The 20,374-nt window shown below is 33.5% G+C and overlaps 2 protein-coding genes and 3 long non-coding RNA genes across 13 annotated transcripts; all 5 read right to left on the bottom strand.

Annotated features, from left to right (window-relative positions):
- Positions 1–1,626: 1,626 nt before the first annotated feature.
- On the bottom strand, positions 1,627–3,774 carry LOC110874587. The gene is made up of 3 exons (XR_002556069.2): positions 3,389–3,774; positions 3,151–3,207; positions 1,627–2,390 (listed from the first exon to the last, which is right to left on the bottom strand). It is a non-coding gene; the product is annotated as an uncharacterized LOC110874587 (long non-coding RNA).
- A 542-nt stretch (positions 3,775–4,316) lies between these two features.
- Positions 4,317–7,205, bottom strand: LOC110878361. The gene is made up of 3 exons (XR_002557865.2): positions 6,058–7,205; positions 5,268–5,427; positions 4,317–4,843 (listed from the first exon to the last, which is right to left on the bottom strand). It is a non-coding gene; the product is annotated as an uncharacterized LOC110878361 (long non-coding RNA).
- Positions 7,206–10,266: 3,061 nt separating this feature from the next.
- On the bottom strand, positions 10,267–13,095 carry LOC110876193 (NADPH--cytochrome P450 reductase; the record flags this gene model as incomplete). Its single annotated transcript, XM_035977062.1, has 6 exons — positions 10,267–10,555; positions 10,643–10,761; positions 12,263–12,414; positions 12,513–12,594; positions 12,666–12,891; positions 12,965–13,095. Coding segments are annotated over 4 exons (444 nt in total), but the record flags the coding sequence as incomplete, so codon positions are not given.
- On the bottom strand, positions 13,070–14,791 carry LOC118482145 (isochorismate synthase 1, chloroplastic-like). Of its 4 annotated transcripts, none has more exons than XM_035977669.1 (7): positions 14,666–14,791; positions 14,402–14,515; positions 14,088–14,291; positions 13,860–13,934; positions 13,719–13,787; positions 13,484–13,602; positions 13,089–13,398 (listed from the first exon to the last, which is right to left on the bottom strand). In XM_035977669.1, the coding sequence occupies exons 3-7, from the start codon at positions 14,235–14,237 to the stop codon at positions 13,395–13,397; spliced, it is 417 nt and encodes a 138-aa protein (XP_035833562.1). In that variant the 5' UTR covers positions 14,238–14,291; positions 14,402–14,515; positions 14,666–14,791; the 3' UTR covers positions 13,089–13,394. The 4 variants fall into 4 exon arrangements, with proteins under 4 accessions (XP_035833564.1, XP_035833562.1, XP_035833561.1 ...); XM_035977668.1 differs by having other exon boundaries at positions 13,089–13,185; XM_035977671.1 differs by lacking the exon at positions 13,484–13,602 and having other exon boundaries at positions 13,070–13,185.
- Positions 14,792–14,962: 171 nt separating this feature from the next.
- Positions 14,963–17,484, bottom strand: LOC118482146. Of its 6 annotated transcripts, none has more exons than XR_004867464.1 (7): positions 17,300–17,484; positions 16,723–17,209; positions 16,326–16,515; positions 16,115–16,238; positions 15,869–16,041; positions 15,242–15,372; positions 14,963–15,139 (listed from the first exon to the last, which is right to left on the bottom strand). It is a non-coding gene; the product is annotated as an uncharacterized LOC118482146 (long non-coding RNA). The 6 variants fall into 6 exon arrangements; XR_004867465.1 differs by having other exon boundaries at positions 15,907–16,041; XR_004867462.1 differs by having other exon boundaries at positions 15,242–16,041; positions 16,723–16,754; positions 16,904–17,209.
- Positions 17,485–20,374: the final 2,890 nt, after the last annotated feature.

Raw genomic sequence — 20,374 nt, 5'->3', positions numbered from 1 at the left:
TAATCAAAAGAATACATCTGATTTACCCCCGCTTCGTAGCGGTATATGCGTTTAAGAGCATACACTCTTTTGTCTTGTAACTCGCCTTGTCTTGAAACTCAGCGCTGAAAGCCCAGTCAGCTAAGGAAGCTCAGTTAGTTGATAGATATAAAGCTAAGCCAATCTGAAAAGTGGAGTAGAATTAAGAAACTGGCAGACCTTAAATCTAGCCTACAATCCGACCTTTCGTCTCTTCGCTTGCGTTTTGCCACCTCTAACTTCAAGAGCATACATAGTTGCAAATTAATCAAATAAACCCATATTATAAGCGAACAATATTAACAAAATTAGAAATAAAAACATGCATTGGCTTTTGCAGGATCCCATGAGGAAAATGTTGTAAAGAAGTTAGGTTGGTTTCCTTCTATGTACATATGGGGATAGCCCAGATGCAGCGAACTCTTATGTATTCCGGTATCTAAATTCTAATAAAAGACTCCAATAAATGCCATGTGGCATTTTCTCCTTCAATATAAGAGTTTCTTTTTATTTTATTTTATCTTTTTTTCAGTTTATTTTATCTTTTAAATAATTAGTTAATACATGAATATCACTTATGCTTAATCTTATCTATATTTATTTATCTATATCTTTATTTATTCTAATATTATTGGTTATAACCAAACCATAGATCAATGTTTTAACATGGTATGATCGGAGGATAGCATAAGTTTATCATGGATAGTTTAGGATTATTATTATTATTATTATAAACAAATAAATTCTACAGGTTACATATATAAGAATTCTACAGGTTACATATATAAGATCCGAACATATAATGAAAGTATGATTTCATTAATATTAAAATGTTTCTTTTCCCACGATGTCTTGATTCATATTACTATATGTAAAAATCCGTTCTTTAATTAAATATTTAAGGCAGTGTATATATACATGGACGTACACTACAAAATCTAGAAAGATGTTTAGAATGAAGGGATCAGATGAAAATTTTAAGCATATACCCTTTACTACCAATATTATAAATTGGATTATGCATAAATAATCAATGTGTTGGTAGCCAAAATATAAAATTGGAGCCTTACTTAGGGTCTTGGTATCTGTGGCGGCTAACATGTTTAGTTGTGGTTAATGATCGGTTGTTGTTACTGTTTCCTGCTGAAGAAAAAAAAGTACCTAAGATTTTTATTTTTCATATTTTCTATTGTGGATGATATTCGTATATCATCTTATTATATTTTTTTCTTTAAAAAATAGTGCTTATCATATCATTAATATACAAATTAGAATTTTATTATAATTCATTTGCCACAAGCTTATCACTTGCAGTGTATTTTTAAAAACACTTACAATCTTATCATTAATTTTAGATTTTCGTGTTACTCTTTTATAGCCCAATAATAAGATGATGTGTAGTGACTTAAAAGAGAAGTAAAAACTTTCAAAAAAAAATATAGATAGTAGAAAATGTAATTTTTCAGTTTCTTTTATTATTTTATTTTATAACACAACAAATCATTTCACTTATAAATATTATATACAAATTTGTTATTTATATGTTTTCCTATATTTAACCCGTGTAATATACGGGTTTATAATCTTTCATTAAAAACATATTAGACAACAAAAATAAGCTTGCAATATTACTGATAGAAGATATGCTAAACAGGTACATGCCCAATTTCAAAAGCACTTTGCCTTTCCTTGGAGTCTACATGCTAACCAACCCAAGCAAACATCTCAACATGTGTCTCTCATATTAACATATCCTCAGTCACACAGGTTGATGAATCCTTTTAGTTATTTGAATTGCTAGCTACAAAATATGTAATCTGAAATGATAACTGCATCGACCCCTGAACCACGATTTATGCAAAGATAATAAGTGATTAAATGGTTAAAAAAACTTACAATGTAGGCTTCCCGATATCATTCTCCATCTGTTCTACCATCACCGTTTTCACTCCAGTCTTCAAAGGAGCTTCCAGACACGCCTGCCTACTGACAACACCTTCCACCTACACCAACCGCTTATTCTCACCTGCGCTTTGCAGCGGTACTCATCGGTGTTTAAGAACAAACTTAATGGAAATAAAACCTTTTCAGCATTTCTAGATATTGATTAAGTTTTGTCTTAAGTGTAAGTTTATAAAGTATATTCTATTATAGCAAAATAGATGTTTAACAATTAATAATTCGTTAATAAAAAAATTACCATATGAAAATATGCATTACTTTTTGATATTTTCATGCGAATGTGTTTGGCGTATCCACAAATTAATGTGGCCGATTTCTACAAAGAAATTATGAAAATAGCCATGTACCGAAATGCGTTGGTGACTTTGCTTCTTAACCCTTGTTTAAAATAAACAACTTGGACTATGAACCTGGAAAAAAAAGCATCATATTAGTAGCCTATTGAAGTGGTGACCATATGAAATTAAAGAATACCTCAACACCCATTTGGCAAGCCATTAATACTTCTCTAGCAATCAGCATTACGACCGATAAAGTAAAAGAAACCAACATTTAACTTAGAATACTATACATGACAGCACCTAAAGAATGATTACAATTCCTTAAATGTTTATTAAACTATCCATCCCAAACTTTTATGGTTAAATTTACATGTGGATCAGTACATTAGGAGCCAGTTCCAGCCAGTGGAACACCACTAAACTGAACCAAAACCATAGTATAATTTAATTACAGAAGCCATGGAGCTCCATAGTGGTTACTAAACAACATGCCATTTGCATCAATGATCTACAACTCGTTCTCAAGCTTTGCTATGCTTTTATGTTATTATCAGACAGTGTAATGTTCTTTCTTTCAAGTAAGATAACCTTAAGTTCGAGTGAAATTTTAGATCAAAATTGATTAAAAAAGAGACTCATGTACGTACATGTTGAGTTTTTAATCCTATTCCTCAACGTTACAATTGCCATCAATTTTGAAAGATGAGCTGTGATTATACCTCAAATATAATAAATATCTTCATTCTAAATGTCACAAACAAATTGAAACTTTGAAATCAAATCCCCCGTATACATACTTCAAAATTAGTAAACAATTTTTGTTTTATCGACCATACAAAACATCAAAGGTAAAAAAAAAGCATATGAATAAAGTGGAATATATATATACCTTCCTAATCTTTCGCAAGGCTTCAACCAGTGAATTTTGACATGCCTTCCTCAATTTCTGCACATAACAAAAAACAACTCTACTTTTTATCACCTGTGAATCTTTTTCTCTCTAATTCTTATCATTTATATAAAGTATTTTGTAGAATCATCATAGCACTTCTTACACAATGGTTCCAATCATTACTATATGAGCCATCTACCCAATAAATGGAGACATGCAGACCAAAAGTGCTTACCGAAATTGTCGCTGAAACACGATTCAAGTCTTTGAGGTTGTGGTTGTTCAAGATCACCATCAACTCTCCCATTCCGTCTCCAGAATCGACCGATTAGAGTGATCGGTAACGCCGCCGGAACCCTAGAACCCACGGCCGTCAAGTTCCCATTCAGCGACGATCGACAGCATTATCGTCGGCCGGAGACAGTAGCCGGAGCCCCCATCACCGCCGCACCTCTCTCTATCTTCCTCTGCCTCCGGCGCGCTCTCTCTCTCTCTCCCCCCCTGTCCCTCCGTCGCGTCTCTCTTTCCACCGCCGAGCGGTGTTGTTGCGAAAACCTAAAATACCCCTCAGTCTACTGTTCATTCAGTTCCTTTATTAATATATACTAGGATTTTTTCCGTCCGCGCTTCGCGGCGGGGTTAATCGGCCTTTAATATGAAGGCATCTACTTAGGCTATGCGGTATGGTGATGGTCCTTCCTTGGAGGATGATCCACCACGTAGATGCCACGTAGATCGGGTTTGAGGATAGAGGTAAGGAAATGGGGGATGAGCCGTGTGTGAGGGGAGTTTGTCCTGTAGTGGACTGGCTTGAACGGCAAGATCCCGACGATTTGGACGCCAGTGGCGGATCTAGAAAATCCGCCAAGCCGTAACGTTTTATAAAAAAGTCGTAGCGAAATCGTAAAAACGTCAAATTTTTCCAAAATTTACACTAATTTTACACTACCGCCAGAGCGCCAAGCCATAGCGGAGGTTGCCCCTTCTTATATGCTAGGTCCGCCCCTGTTGGACACTGCCGCGGGGGGGAGGGGGGGTGGGGTGGCGCCGGTGGGGGACGGCCCAAGGCCGAAGCCCATACTGTGATAGTTGTACCCATGCATGGTAATGAAACTATGAGCTCATAAATGACCATCAGAACTTGGTCATGTCATGATAATCAATCAAACAAACCACATGTTGTGTGGATCATCTCAAGGTAATCAACCAAAACATGAATTTATCTACACAAATATGGAATTTAAAGGAAGAAACATTTTGTAAATTAAAACTTTCTTCACATACACATAGGGATAAAGTGGAACGATACCTGCTTGTATTAACACACGGGTCAGTACCTTGCAATCAAATAGTGTTTTTTATCTACCATTCTTTCATTCTTCTTTCCTTGCTGCAAGAGTTTGGAGGTTGAGTCAAGTTGGGTGATTCTGTTTCGAGTGGAGAAGGGAAATAATCAGATATGGGTTCCCAAGATCCTTTCTGAGTGGTTTTGACCATTTCCACCTTCCATGTTATAACATTGATACAATCTCTAGCATTGGTGGGCTCAAGTTAGCAAGAGGCTGAACAGCCGAATACACAATAGAGCTACCCGAATCGTTTGCATAACATCCCTTTCAACAAAACCATCACTCTTCAATCTTGTATCTATTAGGTCAACCATTCTTGATCTTTCATACAACTTTCATGCCTATTTTCAAAAAAAAAAAAAGAATAAAGAAATAAATAAAGATCTCATTTTGTTTCTTTAGATTAAAACTAAATTTGTAAATGGGATTGGGTGCTACATATTTGGGAAGGTATTGCATTTCTAATGGTAAACTATGTTCTGTATTCTCCCTCTAGCTAATGATTTTAAGCACTAAAACCAGAAAACTGAATATCCTATACAGATCACAAAGCAAAGGCATTACGATTATTATAGGTTGATATTTTATTTAGAGTAAATTGCCAAAATCGTCCCGGAGGTTTAGTCACGTTTGCCAATTTCATTCAAAACAACTTTTTTTGAACCATATTGCCCTTCACTTTTGGGCTAATTTATCATTTTCATCCGAACGTCTAACTTTTTTGTCAAGAAGTAACTTATATGTTCCAGCTACTATGGTGCTCACATAAGCTTAATCCTTAAGAAGAAATCTAGCCAGCCCAAAATCTCCAATTCTTGGTTGAAATATTGTCATCAAGAAGTATGTTATTGGCTTTATATCTCTGCATAATCCTGATGTGAGAGTCATCATGGATCCGAGTGCTCCGGTTTAATACATGTTTTCCCTGTTTACAAATTCACAAAAAGTTATAAAGTATGTTGGTATTTTGATAATCATGTCTAATACATTTACTCTCTATAACTTCGATAAAAAGGACAAAGAAAATGCCACCGGTTATAAACCAATTTTCCCTTGTATTAAAAATTAACTTTCCAAACCCAAAACTATTTTGATAAGTTACCTAATCCGCCTATTTTCCACCTTTAGAAATGTGTTTTAAAGTCATGTACCATATATAGTGACTTATTCATGAACTCACATTGAGACATTTTATTCAAACACATATGGGTCAAAATACATCAAGTATTGCATTACCAATAAAACAATGCCTCTGATTGAACACATAATCCCTTTTATATATTTTTTTTTCTTTTTTAGTATAAAGTGTGTTTCATTCTAAAATGAAATTTTTACACATTAAAAATAATGTTCTGTCTTATAAATTTCCTATTCACTTATTAGTGTATCATTCCACACAATATCATCTCAACGAATACATAGTTAAGCAATCAATATCACCACAACATACTTCTGTTAATGTTAGTCACTCTGTAAGCATAAATAGGCTAACTATACTACCATATAAACTACATTGCATATATATGCAAAATAGAAACGGTAGTGAACAACTAACCTGATCCAGGAGAAATCACTAAATTTGTCATTCATTTGCATTTCATGACATACCTGTTGCCCATAAATGCCAAATAAATCATTAGCCATTGAACTATTCTATGTTTTCCCGTAACAAATCTCAAGAAAATAGAATAATCTATTTAATATATTAATAAATAACCAAATGTAAGTGTGATGTCATAAAAAACAAATATACATAAGAATAAGATGAACAAAACATATAACCTGTACGTATGTATTTCAACCTTCTAAATAAATAACTTATTGATGGGTAAAAAAGCGAAAAAAAACTTGTAGAAAACGGAAACTACAAAACCATTCGACTCATGACAAAGCGAAAAGGCTCAGAATGGCACTTCATCATCGCCAAATACGGCTCAGCGCTGGTACGAGTGCAAACAGAGTTGCCACGCCAAGTAGCAAGCAACCATCATCATCGGACAATGTTTCAAATTCCCATCAAATAGACATATACACAGTCTGTAACCACCAATATCACGACCAACAACAACATGACCAACACTACTAACACAATAATCTAATCTTTCTCAGAAAGATAAAACGAAAATACCAACACAAATCGACTCAGATCTGAGAAGATCATCATCGTCGTTGAACCATCTCAGTGGCGCGACGGTTGCAACCGGAGTTGCCATACCAGGTAGCAAGCCAACATCATCGCAGGGCTTAAAAATCGTCGTCGCCAAGACAGACTTAATCCACCGGTGGTCAGTGGCGCGACGGTTGCAACCGGAGTTGCCATACCGGGTAGCAAGCCAACATCATCGCAGGGTTTAAAAATCGTCGTCGCCAAGACGGACTTAATCCAACGGTGGTGACCCTCCGGTCACCGCCCTGACATTTTCTTTAAGAGGGCTAAGGTATAAAGGAGGAAAACATGTTTCAAGAGAGGATTATTGCCCAAATAGTTCAATCGGAACCAATCACGAACAAAAACTATGGTGGCCGTGGTAGTGACCCTTTGGTCACCGCTCCTCTCTCTTCTCTCTCCCCTTCTTTCTCTCTCTTCACGTTCTCTCTCTACTTAGGCAAAAAAACCCCAAACAACAAAACACCACTGCAACATGGCGACAACAGCGGCGGTGTCACGGTGGTGACCCTTTCCCTCCCTCTCCTCTTCCCTTCCCCTCTATTTTCTCGTTCTCTCTCCTCTTAAGGCTGGCCGGGGCACAATCGGTGACCCGATGCGGGGACCGATCTCACCGAATGGTGAGGTGCTGCCGGTGCAGCGGGGAGCCAAAAACGGGGAGCCAAGGCGGTGAGGAGGCACCGAAGAGAGGGGAGGAGAGAGAAGGTGGGGTCCATTCAATCAACCAATGAATTTTTTTTTTAAATAAAAAACCAAGTCACCTAAGATGGGAGTGCCGCCATCAATTTAGGGTGTGAGGGGAGTTTAAGAGGGGAGTTGACGTGGCACACGAGTATTGGTTATGCGTAAGAGAGGGGACTCCCCTCTTAGGGGAGTGCCCCTTACACCCTAAGGGTTTTCAAGGGGCAAAAGGCAGAAGCCACATGTCTCAAGGGGAGGATGACCACCTAAATAGGTGAATCAGAAAACAACAGAGAGGATGACCGACCATATAGAGCAATTAAAAGAAACCACGAAGTAAAAAATACTATTCATTCACTTCTCTTATTAATAGATTTAGATTAGATTAGATTAGATTGTTACATATTTTTATTTTATTACTTGTATAATATTACAGTTTATATTTAACTTTGATTGAATTATTTTTATTTTATTACCTCTATAGTAAGTACTAGGTTATAACCCGTGGTACCCACGGGTCGCTCTATTTTAAGGATATTAATATTTTATCAATTTTATTACAAAGGTTTTTTTTTATAAAATTTGTGAGGATATTTATACAATGATTCAATGTGAATCGTATATAATAATATATTCAAACAATGCAATTTATCAATCGTAACAATTACCATATAATTTTCAAAATATTACCAGATATATTTCTACGTTCTACGTATGTAGAATGATTCAGACCAACATGAAAGGATGATAGCCCGTCTCGCCATTCTCTGGATACACATTTGAATTGATGAATTGATATAGCATTTAGGTTGGTTAAAATCTCAAAGAGTAGCATTTCTAAAGGAATATAAAGCATTGTATGAACGAATGAAACATATAAATGTATTACTGAGTATAACATATAGATTAAGAACCTAATTTATAAAAGTAAAATGAAAATGGGCTTGAAACATAAATTCAAATTAGCCCATATCCATCGATTGAAATGGTGATTACTATTTAATAGAATCAATTAATCCATTGAAATATTTGCTTAAAGTTATCTCAAATATTCCACTTTTTCAAAATGTTAAACCATCTATATCTTAGCAATAATATAAACATGTGATTTTTATATTTTGAATTATTTAAATACGAATAAGTCGATTGCAAACATAACGTTAGATGGAGCCTTTAATTTAGACCAATATTTCAGTGACTTTTACAAAACATACTTTTCGAATTATTGAATTATTAATTAATAGATGGCCGGTTTGTTAGAGAAATGATTAATTAAAAAATCAATTCATAAAAATGAAATCAAAATTCCATTAACAAACCAAATCACATGTGAAAAGTTTGACCCTTTATAAATAAATGAGTCGATATATAATATGTCAAATTGGTAAAACAAAATATTAGCTAAAAAACAAATAGGTTGAATGGGACAAATGTTGTCCGAAGTGTATTTAAATCGTAAGAAACTTCCCAAATGACTTCTTAAATTTATATTTAAGGTTAAATAAGGAACGAACAAATCGTAAGAAACTTCCCAAATGACTTTTTAAAATTATATTTAAGGTTCAATAAGGAACGAACAAAATAACACTTTGAACCTCTAAAGTATTCTCTTTCCATTCTCTACCACAAATTTTTAGTTCGGAACGTTTCTTTCATGATAGTTGAGATAAATTTTAACGTAATTAACAAAATATGTAAAAAAACATATATTATACAATTTTTATTGATATAGTAAACGACTAAAGCAAAAAGGTTCAATTCCATACAACTAAAGGTGTTTCTGAAATGAATCTCATTTTTCGTATGCATCACAGAGATCCATTTGTTGGATGCAATTATATATGGTTGTTGAGATAAGTCATCAACAATGTGTACCTAAGCCTCAATTTTAATGACAAAATTATTATTCACAATAGTATCTATTCATCATTTATTTATAAAACAATAAAAAATGAAGTCATATTCTCGACAGGTCACCCAACTCGACCCATTTGTATCCGTACTAAAAGTTACTCATTTAATTCTTTACGCAACCAACCAGGCACGTTCAACTACCTACTTTACGTTTTACCACCCACTTTCTAGATAACACATTATACGAATCGACCCATTTTGTGTAAAATTTTACCTACAGGAGGCAGAGGAGCACCAATAGCTGCAAAACCAACCAGATATAAACAAATGAGAACTATGATGCAATGTTTTATAATCAAACAAAACACAAAACTGAAATTATTATTGAAAATAAAACAACCAATTATTATTCCTATTCCGAATGGAGAACTCAAAAATTCAAATGTACGAAAAGACTAATTCTCATATCAAAGTAAGACTCGATTTTCCAAATACAAACAAAGTGATATATAAATAAAATGCTAATTATTGAAATAACAAAGGAAAAACATTAAATATTGCCATGTATATGGTTCAGCTTCAAACTCAGTAGTACATACTTCATAATTTCCAACAAATGGATGCATGATTGACTTTTGTAACATAGTTGCTCTAACCAACTTCTATCAAAAGAAAAAAAATAAAGGATCAATGTAGCATGTAGCAAGATTATTCATGTTATGTATGACACCAGTGCATTCAAGCTTAAATATTAAAAAAAAAATAGAATAAAAAGGGAAAATTATAATCGGAAAAAAGTTGCTTGTGTTGACTCGTTTTCCTTATCCCCAAAATTATCATTGGATACTCCTTCAACTTTGGTAGACCGTTAACTATTTCAAATCTCTATGAGTGAATAAGAGCATGTAGACAACTTAGTAACCAAATAAATAAACTATTATAAATATAAATTTGTTTAAACTTCATTATGATAATGAAGGGATACATATAAATTTGTATCTATTATCTCTTTGATATCGGAAGGTACAACTGTAGACACTAAAATGGATGGTGTAATATTCATACGGTATCATATATAAACTTGAAGCTTATTAAAATCTTATAATGTTTTTAACAAATTCAAAATCCAAAGCAAGATAGAATGATTATGGAGACCTTAGCATACAACAGCTTATACAACTTTAACTATTTTGCTTCCAATGTTGCTTTCTCTTCAAGATACTTAGCCTCCAGCTCATCATGTTGACTCTGTATAAAGAAAGTGTTACAAACCAACTTTCTATTTTGGTGCCTAATCATAAACAAAGTGTTTTTTTAAAGGCCACATCATTCCACCACAGCTAGCAAGGAGCTAGCAAAAAAAAAAAAACAAATACATTAAAAAGAAAAACCAACAGAAAACACAGAATCAATCAAAATTGAAGGATTTCCACATTACTTCATCCAGGTTAATACAACATCATTATGTACTCTCCAAATAGCCCAACTCGCAAGAAGCATCACAGATTGCACACCATTTTGTAATCGCGTCCTACACCTCTGGCGCCAAGGGACAACCTGTGAACAAATGCTCAATAGTCTAGACCAGAAACCATAAACAAAGTGTTAAAAACCAATTCCATGCTATGGCTGTTGCATCGGATGACAATGTGAGAAAATCAAGCACAATTATAAGCTAAAGTAGATGTATCTACTTGTTTAAACTTTGCAATGGACTGGATGACCCAATTCCATGCTATGGCTGTTGCATCGGATGACAATGTGCCGACCATAAAGATCGTTGTTCTAGTGTTTGAATAGCCACAATAATTGTTACATTATCTGTTGATTTGTGTTCTTGCTACACGATTAAATGACCAATTCAAAGTCATTATTATTGTTCCACAGGTTGCCCCAAACTTACAAATATCCTATAGCCGGATTAATGAAAAATATTACATGAAAGATAGTTTATAGCTCCACAACTCTAGGATAGATTGCAAAGATTAATCAACCAAACGGGTGATTGACACCCTAGATGACCCACCATATCAACTTCAAGATATTTTTGTGAATATCGATTTTAAAACCATCAACATAGAATTAAAGAAGCTTATTGACCCATGCAAATGAGAGCTTCTTCTCATCTGATTCAAATGAAGTCCAAAATTTGAGAATTCATCCAAAAAATCCTTCATATTTTCAATGCACAAACTGAAAAGCAAAATCAAATAAAAAACAAACATGTTGATTTGCAGTATTAAGTTGAACTTATTTTTTAGTTCATTGAACTTATTTTGAATGTGCTCCTTTGAACTATTGAACGTTTTTTACACTATTCAATTTTGAATGCTATAAATTTTCTTTTTAAATTCGAGAGTAACCAAGCCGAGCCCAAGTTTGCCCTAACGGCTCACTCGGCTCGTGAACAGGCCTATTTGCAGCCATGTATCATCCTATTGTCCATAATACAAAAAAGATTAGTTGTTAAGCTATTTATGATTTGTATCTTTTTGGTTCTTGGCATGAATATGTGGAAAACATAATTAAACTAAGACTGAATATATCTTTAATGTCTCCGAAAAAAAGGCAACTAATTCACTAATAATTTATAATAAATACAAATATTAGACATAATAACAGAAGATAATAAATTAACATCACCACTTTGGTGGGGTGGTAGAGGCTTTGTGCCTCTTGGAGAGAGACCAGGGTTCAAATCCTGGCATGGGGTAGAATTAATGTAATTTAGAAGGAGTGTTTATGTAATCTTTGTCGTTCAAAAAAAATTAACATCAATTTGAAAGTAAATTATCTACGCGTTTCTAACTATGTCTTTAAAATCACAATGTAAAAAACAAATCGGTTGCTAACGTTAAAAGATAACACACACACACACACACTATATCAGTGGTTTTTAAGAATTTCATTTTTATCCAGATGATGCTTTCGATTTTGATCATAATCCATCAAGTTTAGCTTTTTAAGAAAACTAAAGGGTATACATGCTATCAACAAATATTAGTATGAGTAAACCAGGTTCGTTTACAAAAATATAAAACGTATTTAAACTACTTACTTTGGAGAAGAAGAAATCGAGTAGTATCGAGGCTGCAAGCGTGGGGCCACAGCTACGAAGAAAAGACCAAGTGGAGGTTTCGCTGACGGGAATGACTCCATAACCTCAAGAAGACTTCTCTGGCTTACAACTATCCATTGAGCATATTCATCCTAAACAACAAAATACCAATAAAAAAAACTAATTAACTTATTAAACATAAAAACCGTTAACTATTAACGAAGATCAGTGAAAGAAATCATGTCCTTGCCCGCTGGTGATGCGAGAAATTTTAGTCGATCAGCTGCTTCATTGGGATCAGAAGCATGAGCAGCTAGAGCAAGCAAAGCAGTCTGGTATATACACATAATATATTAATTGATATTACAATATGTAAACATGTGTGTTTTATGTCAACATTAACCTTTTTAGGAGAACTTAAAACATTTGCATAGCGCGCCAATGCGTTTCTTAAAGTGCATGGAGGGAATGGAGGTGGCAAGGTGGAGCCAGTGATAGGCGTTCCATCCTCTTTATCAGCATGGATTGAGAAATAAGTGTTGGGTGGTATGCCGACTAATCTCACGGCTTCATCTACAAGTTCGCTTAAATTCTCACAGTAGACACCAACATGATCACCCGTCTCGTATCTAAGAAAAAAAGAAGAAGAATCTTTATCACCTTTAAATTTGGATAAAATATAACAAATAATGAGCGACTTACGATAGTTCGGTTTGTGAGATGTCAAATTCCAAATGAGTGCCGACTAATCTCACGGCTTCATCTACAACTTCGCTTAAATTCTCACAGTAGACACTAACATGATCACCCGTCTCGCTTAAATTCTCACGGCTTCATTGAAATCAACCCCACAACATTGTCGACGTCCTCACCAAACAAAGAATTTATTGAAGGATGCAGATTATCCGGGGCCAATTCACAGACTACATAACATTGGGATAATAAAAGATCATAAATTTCCATTAAAGCATACCACACTTCAATATGCAATCATCAACTTGTATCGGTTTACAAGCAAACAATGACCTAAATTTAGGACATAGATGAGTTAGCAAAATTTGGAAAATTAAAAGATCATGACTGGCTAATGCCACTTAATTCCGCGAACCAAATGCACCCGTAAACAGTAAAGTTACCTGCCATAAATCGATTGTCAAACTTGTAGTCAATATATCCAAATATTAAAGATGGTTAAAAATATCTCTCAATTCAAGCTATAACCTATAAAGTAAATCTAGGGCTATCTGCAGATCAAGGGCTTTTGAGTCACATCTGGCCCGGGTTCCAGCCATTGCCTCGCTATAAATATCGAATCTGTTTTGATGAAATAATTGCTCTGGCTATCATGAAGGATCAAGTAAGTGATTAAGGGAACACAGAAAATCAGAAATATCAATTTCATCAACTACTTATTTGGATTGTGAATATATGTTTTATGCAATGTAGCTGCACTTACAGTGTTCCCTATAAAGGAAGGTGCATCAGGAGGCCGAAGACAGAACTGATAAGCATTTTCACTCTCAACCTACAACCCACCCTATAATAAGTAAATAAATGGATTAAAAAATAAAGAAAAAAATGACTCATTTAAGAGCACCTGTAAAGTTGCCAACCATGTCAAAGGAACAATATCAGGGGAGGTCCTAATTACGCTGCTACGTGCAAGCAAGACCTATAAAACTTAAATGAGCGAAGAGAATAAATTACTACAAATATCGATATTATGTTTCCAGAAATATGTTGTCGTTTTGAAACTTTGTTGGTTTTCGTAGTTCAAAATTCAAAGAAGAATCGAGGTTAGAAAATGAAAGTTCAAAAGGACTACCTTGATAAGGGGTGAGTTGTTTTTGTTTATCATTTGCAATGCTCTGTCAACACCAACACCACACAGTTTCTTAATGGGAACATTATTGCTGCTGAGAATGGATGTATTCGGAACCTCTTTTTGTAACTTCACGATACCACCAACACCCATTGTTCAAAACCACGTGAACGTCTAGTTTTCTGATCCCACATAACCCTTGCATCCCTATAATGAAGCAAAAGACATCAAACGAAATTAAAAGATAGAAAAAAAAATGAAATTAGGATTTTTATTCATAAATTAAAAGCATGAAATCATGAGTGAATATTAAGAACCATATTGAATAATATCTTTGTCTGATTCAGCAACAACTCGATGAGCATACGCAACCCGCTTTACCAGACTCGGCTTAGTTTTCTCAATCGTTCAGTTCGACACTTCCTCTGTACCTGATATATGAGTATGCCAGCAAGAATATAACCAAAATAGGATGTGTAATAATTAAGATATATCCATGGGTAGTATATGTCATTCGAAATAATTATGTAACTAAAAAATAATAGCTTAAAGTTATGAACTGATGATTTATCAATAAATACCATCCTATATTCATTTCCTGGCAAGGATGTTGGATCTCAGTGGGAAGTTTTGGCACGGATGTTGGAACTCGTAGGAAGTTTGATCACCATAAGAATATGAGCTCACTCAACTGGATATCTTGATGTATCCCTATACAATGATAACGAAGCATGTAAAACTATTAATAAAATTTTAGGTTAATCACACGAATAGGTGATAATAATAATAATAATAATAATAATAATAATAATAATAATAATAATAATAATAATAATAATAATAATAATAATAATAATAATAATAGATACTTGCCTTATTTTTACAAGAAGGTACTCTAGTCCCAAGCATTTCATGTCATGATCCAGACCATGTCCTACAAGAATCCCTTCCTAGCTCTTGTCGGATCTTCCATATCGGTTTTTCATTGCATAAAAAATTTGAATTTTCCTTTGAACATCTTGAGATATTCTGGTCTAATTCATGTGCTCTCATACCTGGAAAATAAACCTTTACATGCTTACTCGAGGAACTTTGTAGCAGTTACATAATCGTATTTACCCTTAAATTATAGGAAAAGGATAGCATATAGGAGATACCTATTGTTTGTAACAGGAAGTTGTCTCTGATGATGGCGTCTAAAGCATCCCTACCATCATGTCACCGCAACCGACAACTTCGGTCAGCAACCGCTCCTCTTTCGGCAAAGAAGTCGGCAACCTTTGTGACCCTTCGTAAACAAAAACATATTATAACATTAGCATGTCATAGCAACATCATATTTTTGTTTCCACTCATCAGCATCTTATTGAGCAGATATGATTTGTTCACGTGTAGCAGCCAACCTCCTGGCCTCAGCGGCACTGCATCGGGCCTTTATAATCGCTACTTCAGACTCAACTTGGTCTTCTAAGATTTACCAAGTTAAGATGTAACACAAAATCGACGAAACACATCTAAGATTTACCAAGTTAAGATGTAAAATTGATTAAATATATAAAAGATTTTACATAAAATTAATGAAATCATTGAAAAAAAAGTATAATAAACGATTGATTTAACAAAAAAGTGATTAAAATCATATTATTACTTGATGAATACGATTGAATAGGGTCAAAAGGAAGCACTGTGTATAAATCAATTTAGGGTTTTGTTGATGAGCCGTGGCTGCCATTGATGAATATTCGATTGATATAACAAAAAAATGATTAAAATCATACTATTACCTGATGAATACGATTGAACAACATGCATAAACACTTACACAAGTGTATCACTGATTAAGAGGACAATAGTATCTAGCGTTGTGCCGCCTAGTCCCCTTTGACTTCCTCATGGGGACCATCGCCAGCCTACCCGCGTTCTTGGCTGGAACCTCGCTCATGTGAAAAGTACCCACCTTTCGGTGGCTTAGATCAAAGCCATTAAAGAAATAAGTTATTTTATAACTCATTCATTTGAAGAGTACCCACCTTTCTTACGGTGGCATAATACTTGTTGTCAATTAGTTCCCTCAGCAAACATGAACCATTCTTTGATTTTATAGCAACTCAGCTCTTGCAAAACCAGTGCCACGTATCTTAGCACCAAGCAACTCTGAAAATAAAGATATGAGAAAAACAATGAAATTAGGATTTTTATTCATAAATTAAAAACATGAAATCATGAGTGAATATTAAGAACCATATTGAATAATATCTTTGTCTGATTCAGCGACAACTCGATGAGCATACGCAATCCGCTTTACCAGACTCGGCTTAGTTTTCTCAATCGTTCAGTTCGACACTTCCTCTGTACCTGATATATGAAGTATGCCGGCAAGAATATAACCAAAATAGGATGTGTAATAATTAAGACATCGCCGGGGCATAACCTGCACATAAATAAAACCGTATCAGATTTAATTGGCAGTTACTGACTTCTTTCTGATAAATTTTAGGTAATCCAATTTGGGGTTTATGTGACTCAAGTTTATTGAAATTCCCATATGAATATGATTTCGGCATGAAGTCAACACAACAGCAGAACACTATAAGAATCACATGGTGAAAAATCACTTAATGAATTAAATATTATTTACCTGGTAAACGAAATGTTGTTGACGACTAAGTTCTGTGTAGAACAGCAGTATGAGATTGGCAGACAAAGATTTTGATGTTAATTCACACATAGTGAAAATCATATGTAAAGTTATAATTTACATATATTTACACCAATACAACTTCAGAGACTACAAACGAAATTGAAGACGAAATACATACCTTCTCTAATAACAAAATTGATGCTTAATTTTATGACTAAATTTTCACAAACTTAACTTGGACTGCACCTTAAGAAAATAAAAAAAAAAAAACAAATAAACCATTAGAGCAAGAGACGGATTAGAAGAACACAAACGGTTTGATACATTGGAAAAAATCAAATCTTCAAGAATAAAATGCGTCGCTGCCACTGTTGTTAGGGTTCACAGCGAAACCCTAATCGCGTCGCCAGAGTGCCTCTTGCCGTTGTTGTCTTCAGCCTCAGGAATCGCCCGAGCCGTCGTCCGACGATCCAAAAGAAATGGTCTGCAAAGAAGAGAGAAGCGGATGAACATATGAAATCATATGAAATTCAAGTAAAATTCTCTACAAATTGTGGATTAGAAAAAAACATACCACGATCCATATGAAATCAATATATGAAATCGCCCAGCTTGAAATCTTCAAAGTCATAAGCGACTGAGATTTAGGGTTTGAGATTGTAATAGATTGGATGTAACAAATAATCAGTTGCTGGAATGGAGATGGAGGCTCTCTAGGGTTTTGGAAAAGAGAAAATAAAGTCGGGTCATAATAATAGGAAACGGATCCCGCTGTAGCCCATATACAAAAATCTCTAACCCGAAGTTTTCCCGCCAAAAAGCAAAATTCAGAGCTCTCATGGCTTGACACATCAGCAAAATTTAACACATTTATTATATATAATAGATAATAGATTATAGTTTATAATTTATCTTTAATTGAGTTACATATTTTTATTTTATTACTTGAAGTTATATTTTATTTTTTAAACATATAAATATTAGACTACACTTTCCATCTTGTAAAAGTGCCTTTTATGAGATTATTTAGTAATAAGAAACCTCATACACTTTAACAAATTTATTTAATTAAATTTTGTGATGAATTATTAGTATATATTGGAAATACAAAAACTTATGCTAGGACCCGACGTGAATCGAATAAAAATTACTTAATTAAATTTTGTGATGAATTATTAGTATATATTGGAAATACAAAAACTTATGCTAGGACCCGACGTGAATCGAATCAAAAATTTTTACATCCACTTGATGAAATTAAAGCATCAAAAAACAATGACTCCATACAAATAAAATCCTGGATCCACCACCCAATGTACGTTAAAAAATGGTTTCTCTGTTTTATGAATGTACGGCAAAAAAAAATAGGGATACCCCTGAATTTTTATTCTAGTTCCGCCACTGAAATAAGGTGTTTTCCTGATAAAACATTTTGATAAAAACATAACATTGAACTTGATTTTGAGAAATTCATCTTTTATAAGAAAAACAATTAAATGACATCTTAAATATAACAAGAATTAATAAATGAAGTTTATTAAATGACATCTTAATTATGAAAACTTTGTTAAATAGAGTTTATTAAATGAAGTTTATTATATTGATGTTTTTTTCTTTGGACAGCCAGATCACCCGGTTAAGCCTTTGGCCTTTCATTACCCAAGTCTGAGTAGGAATCCCGCGGTTGGCATATTATTGCCAGTTTGAACTGGTGCCATAATTCGCCTCCCGCAGTTGATGTTAAATTCCAATTTTATCACTCTAATATGTCTTATACAGTCAATAGTATAGCTAATTTACTCACATTATTCTCGAAACCCAAACACCCCAATAAAATGATTTCTATTAAATTAGAGACTTTATTGCTATCCTCCATTTGTTTTACAACACAATCCAAACATCAGAATATTTTATTTTAACAAGGTGTAATTCGTATGACACTTGAGTTTAGAGAGAGGGCTTGGATTCAAGTCTCACAGACAACAGAAATTAAAAGAAATTTGTCGTTAAAAAAACAAGATGTAACTTGTTCATATTTATACCAGGAAAAAATTCAGTTGGTTTTAATTTTTCTTTTTTAAAACAATAATAATTGCTATAACTTAAGTGAATTCGAAAAGATAATTTATCTAACAAAATTAGACATTATTTTCAAGCCATGCATAATTTGAAGTCATGCTCATGCCTAAAATCTTTTATCATAAGCTCGTCAACATTGTACATTTTTATTTAGACTATATCTATTAGCTTTTTAGATACATTTATCTTTACTAAAAGTAATGCTAACAAAATACAACACTTAGGGGCAACTATATATTTTTATTAGATTTGAAATTTAAAGAATTCCTCTTCATTTATAACCACTATCGGCCTAACCACTTTCATTTTAATATTTGATTTTAAATTATTGGCCCAAGGATAAAATAAAATGTGAAGCCCACATGTTGGCCCATACAATGTCGTTACCTCCTTCTTTTAATTATTTAAATAGTTGAGATCTTGGGTTTAATTCCACGCAAGGGGATTATATACTAACTCGGTGATACTAACTACTAATTCGGTTAGTGACATCCTACCCGTACGTCGTTAAAAAATATAATACAACTTTTGCAATTTATTTTTGGGTAAAAACCATAACAATTTTCCCAGAAAAATCTCTGAACATTTTTTGCACATAAAAAACCAACGTACTTTATGTTTTGTCTCAAAAAAGTCACTCAACAATTTTTTAAACCTTAAACTCCTTAAATTTGAACAATATTATGACAAAAAAAAATTAAAACAACTTGGAACCATTACAGACGTCCATCGGTTCTTTTCGGTTTATTCAATTATTTGATTCCTTTTATTTGGTTTGAAATTATTGGGTTAAACTAAGAATTGAACCAAACCAAACGGAATTTCAGTGCTTTAAAACTTAATCACAAGTTGCTTTCGAATTCGGTTTGGTTTTCGGTTTCAACCAAATACAACGAATTCACATTATTGGGTTTAATTGACTAAATATAAAATATGGTTTACTTTGGTTATTCAATTTATTGGGCTACATATAAATCGAATTCATTTTAATAGATTCGGATTTAATCGTTTTTTGGTTCAATTTTTGTTTTTAATCGTTTTTGGTTTTGTAGCAAGTTGTTTTTACAAATTTTTGACATGATTTTGTTCAAATTTAATATATTATTGGACTTTAATGTTTAAAAAATTATTGAGAGACTTTTGTGAGACAAAACAGAAAGTATGTTAGCGTTTTATATGCAAAAAATTGTTAAGAAACTTTCATGAAAAAATTGAGAAACTATCTTGGTTTTTCATAGCATTTGCCCTTTATTTTTTGATAAATAAATAAATAACTTTGTAGAATAGTAACTAAATTTTTAAAGTGTTCCAATTAGGTCACTAAAGTTTCAAAAGTGTTCCAATCAGGTCACTCAACATTCATTTTTCATTGAAATTAAGGGTTTTTTCATCCATTTCATAAGTAACCATGGTGATGTGAATTTTTGTTTCTTTTTTCTCTTTTATTTGATGCTAACTTTGAGTGATAACGTGAATTGTAACTTGTTTTTTTAATTTTTAATGTAATTAAAGTGTTTTTATTTTTAATAAATATAATTTCATATATTAAAATAATCCGACCCCAACATCT

Source organism: Helianthus annuus, chromosome 9 (assembly GCF_002127325.2).
Source record: "Helianthus annuus cultivar XRQ/B chromosome 9, HanXRQr2.0-SUNRISE, whole genome shotgun sequence".
NCBI classification, from domain to species: domain Eukaryota; kingdom Viridiplantae; phylum Streptophyta; class Magnoliopsida; order Asterales; family Asteraceae; genus Helianthus; species Helianthus annuus.
This window is presented reverse-complemented; position numbering and strand designations above follow the sequence as displayed.

What these genes read in the sequence shown, in the direction of transcription:
- LOC118482145 (XM_035977668.1), bottom strand. Translation starts at nt 14,237, where the DNA reads ATGGGTGTTGGTGGTATCGTGAAGTTACAAAAAGAGGTTCCGAATACA. An exon ending in ACAACTCACCCCTTATCAAG is followed by an intron (nt 13,935 to 14,087) that starts GTAGTCCTTTTG and finishes TAAGTTTTATAG; the next exon opens with GTCTTGCTTGCACGTAGCAG. An exon ending in CATGGTTGGCAACTTTACAG is followed by an intron (nt 13,788 to 13,859) that starts GTGCTCTTAAAT and finishes GGTGGGTTGTAG; the next exon opens with GTTGAGAGTGAAAATGCTTA.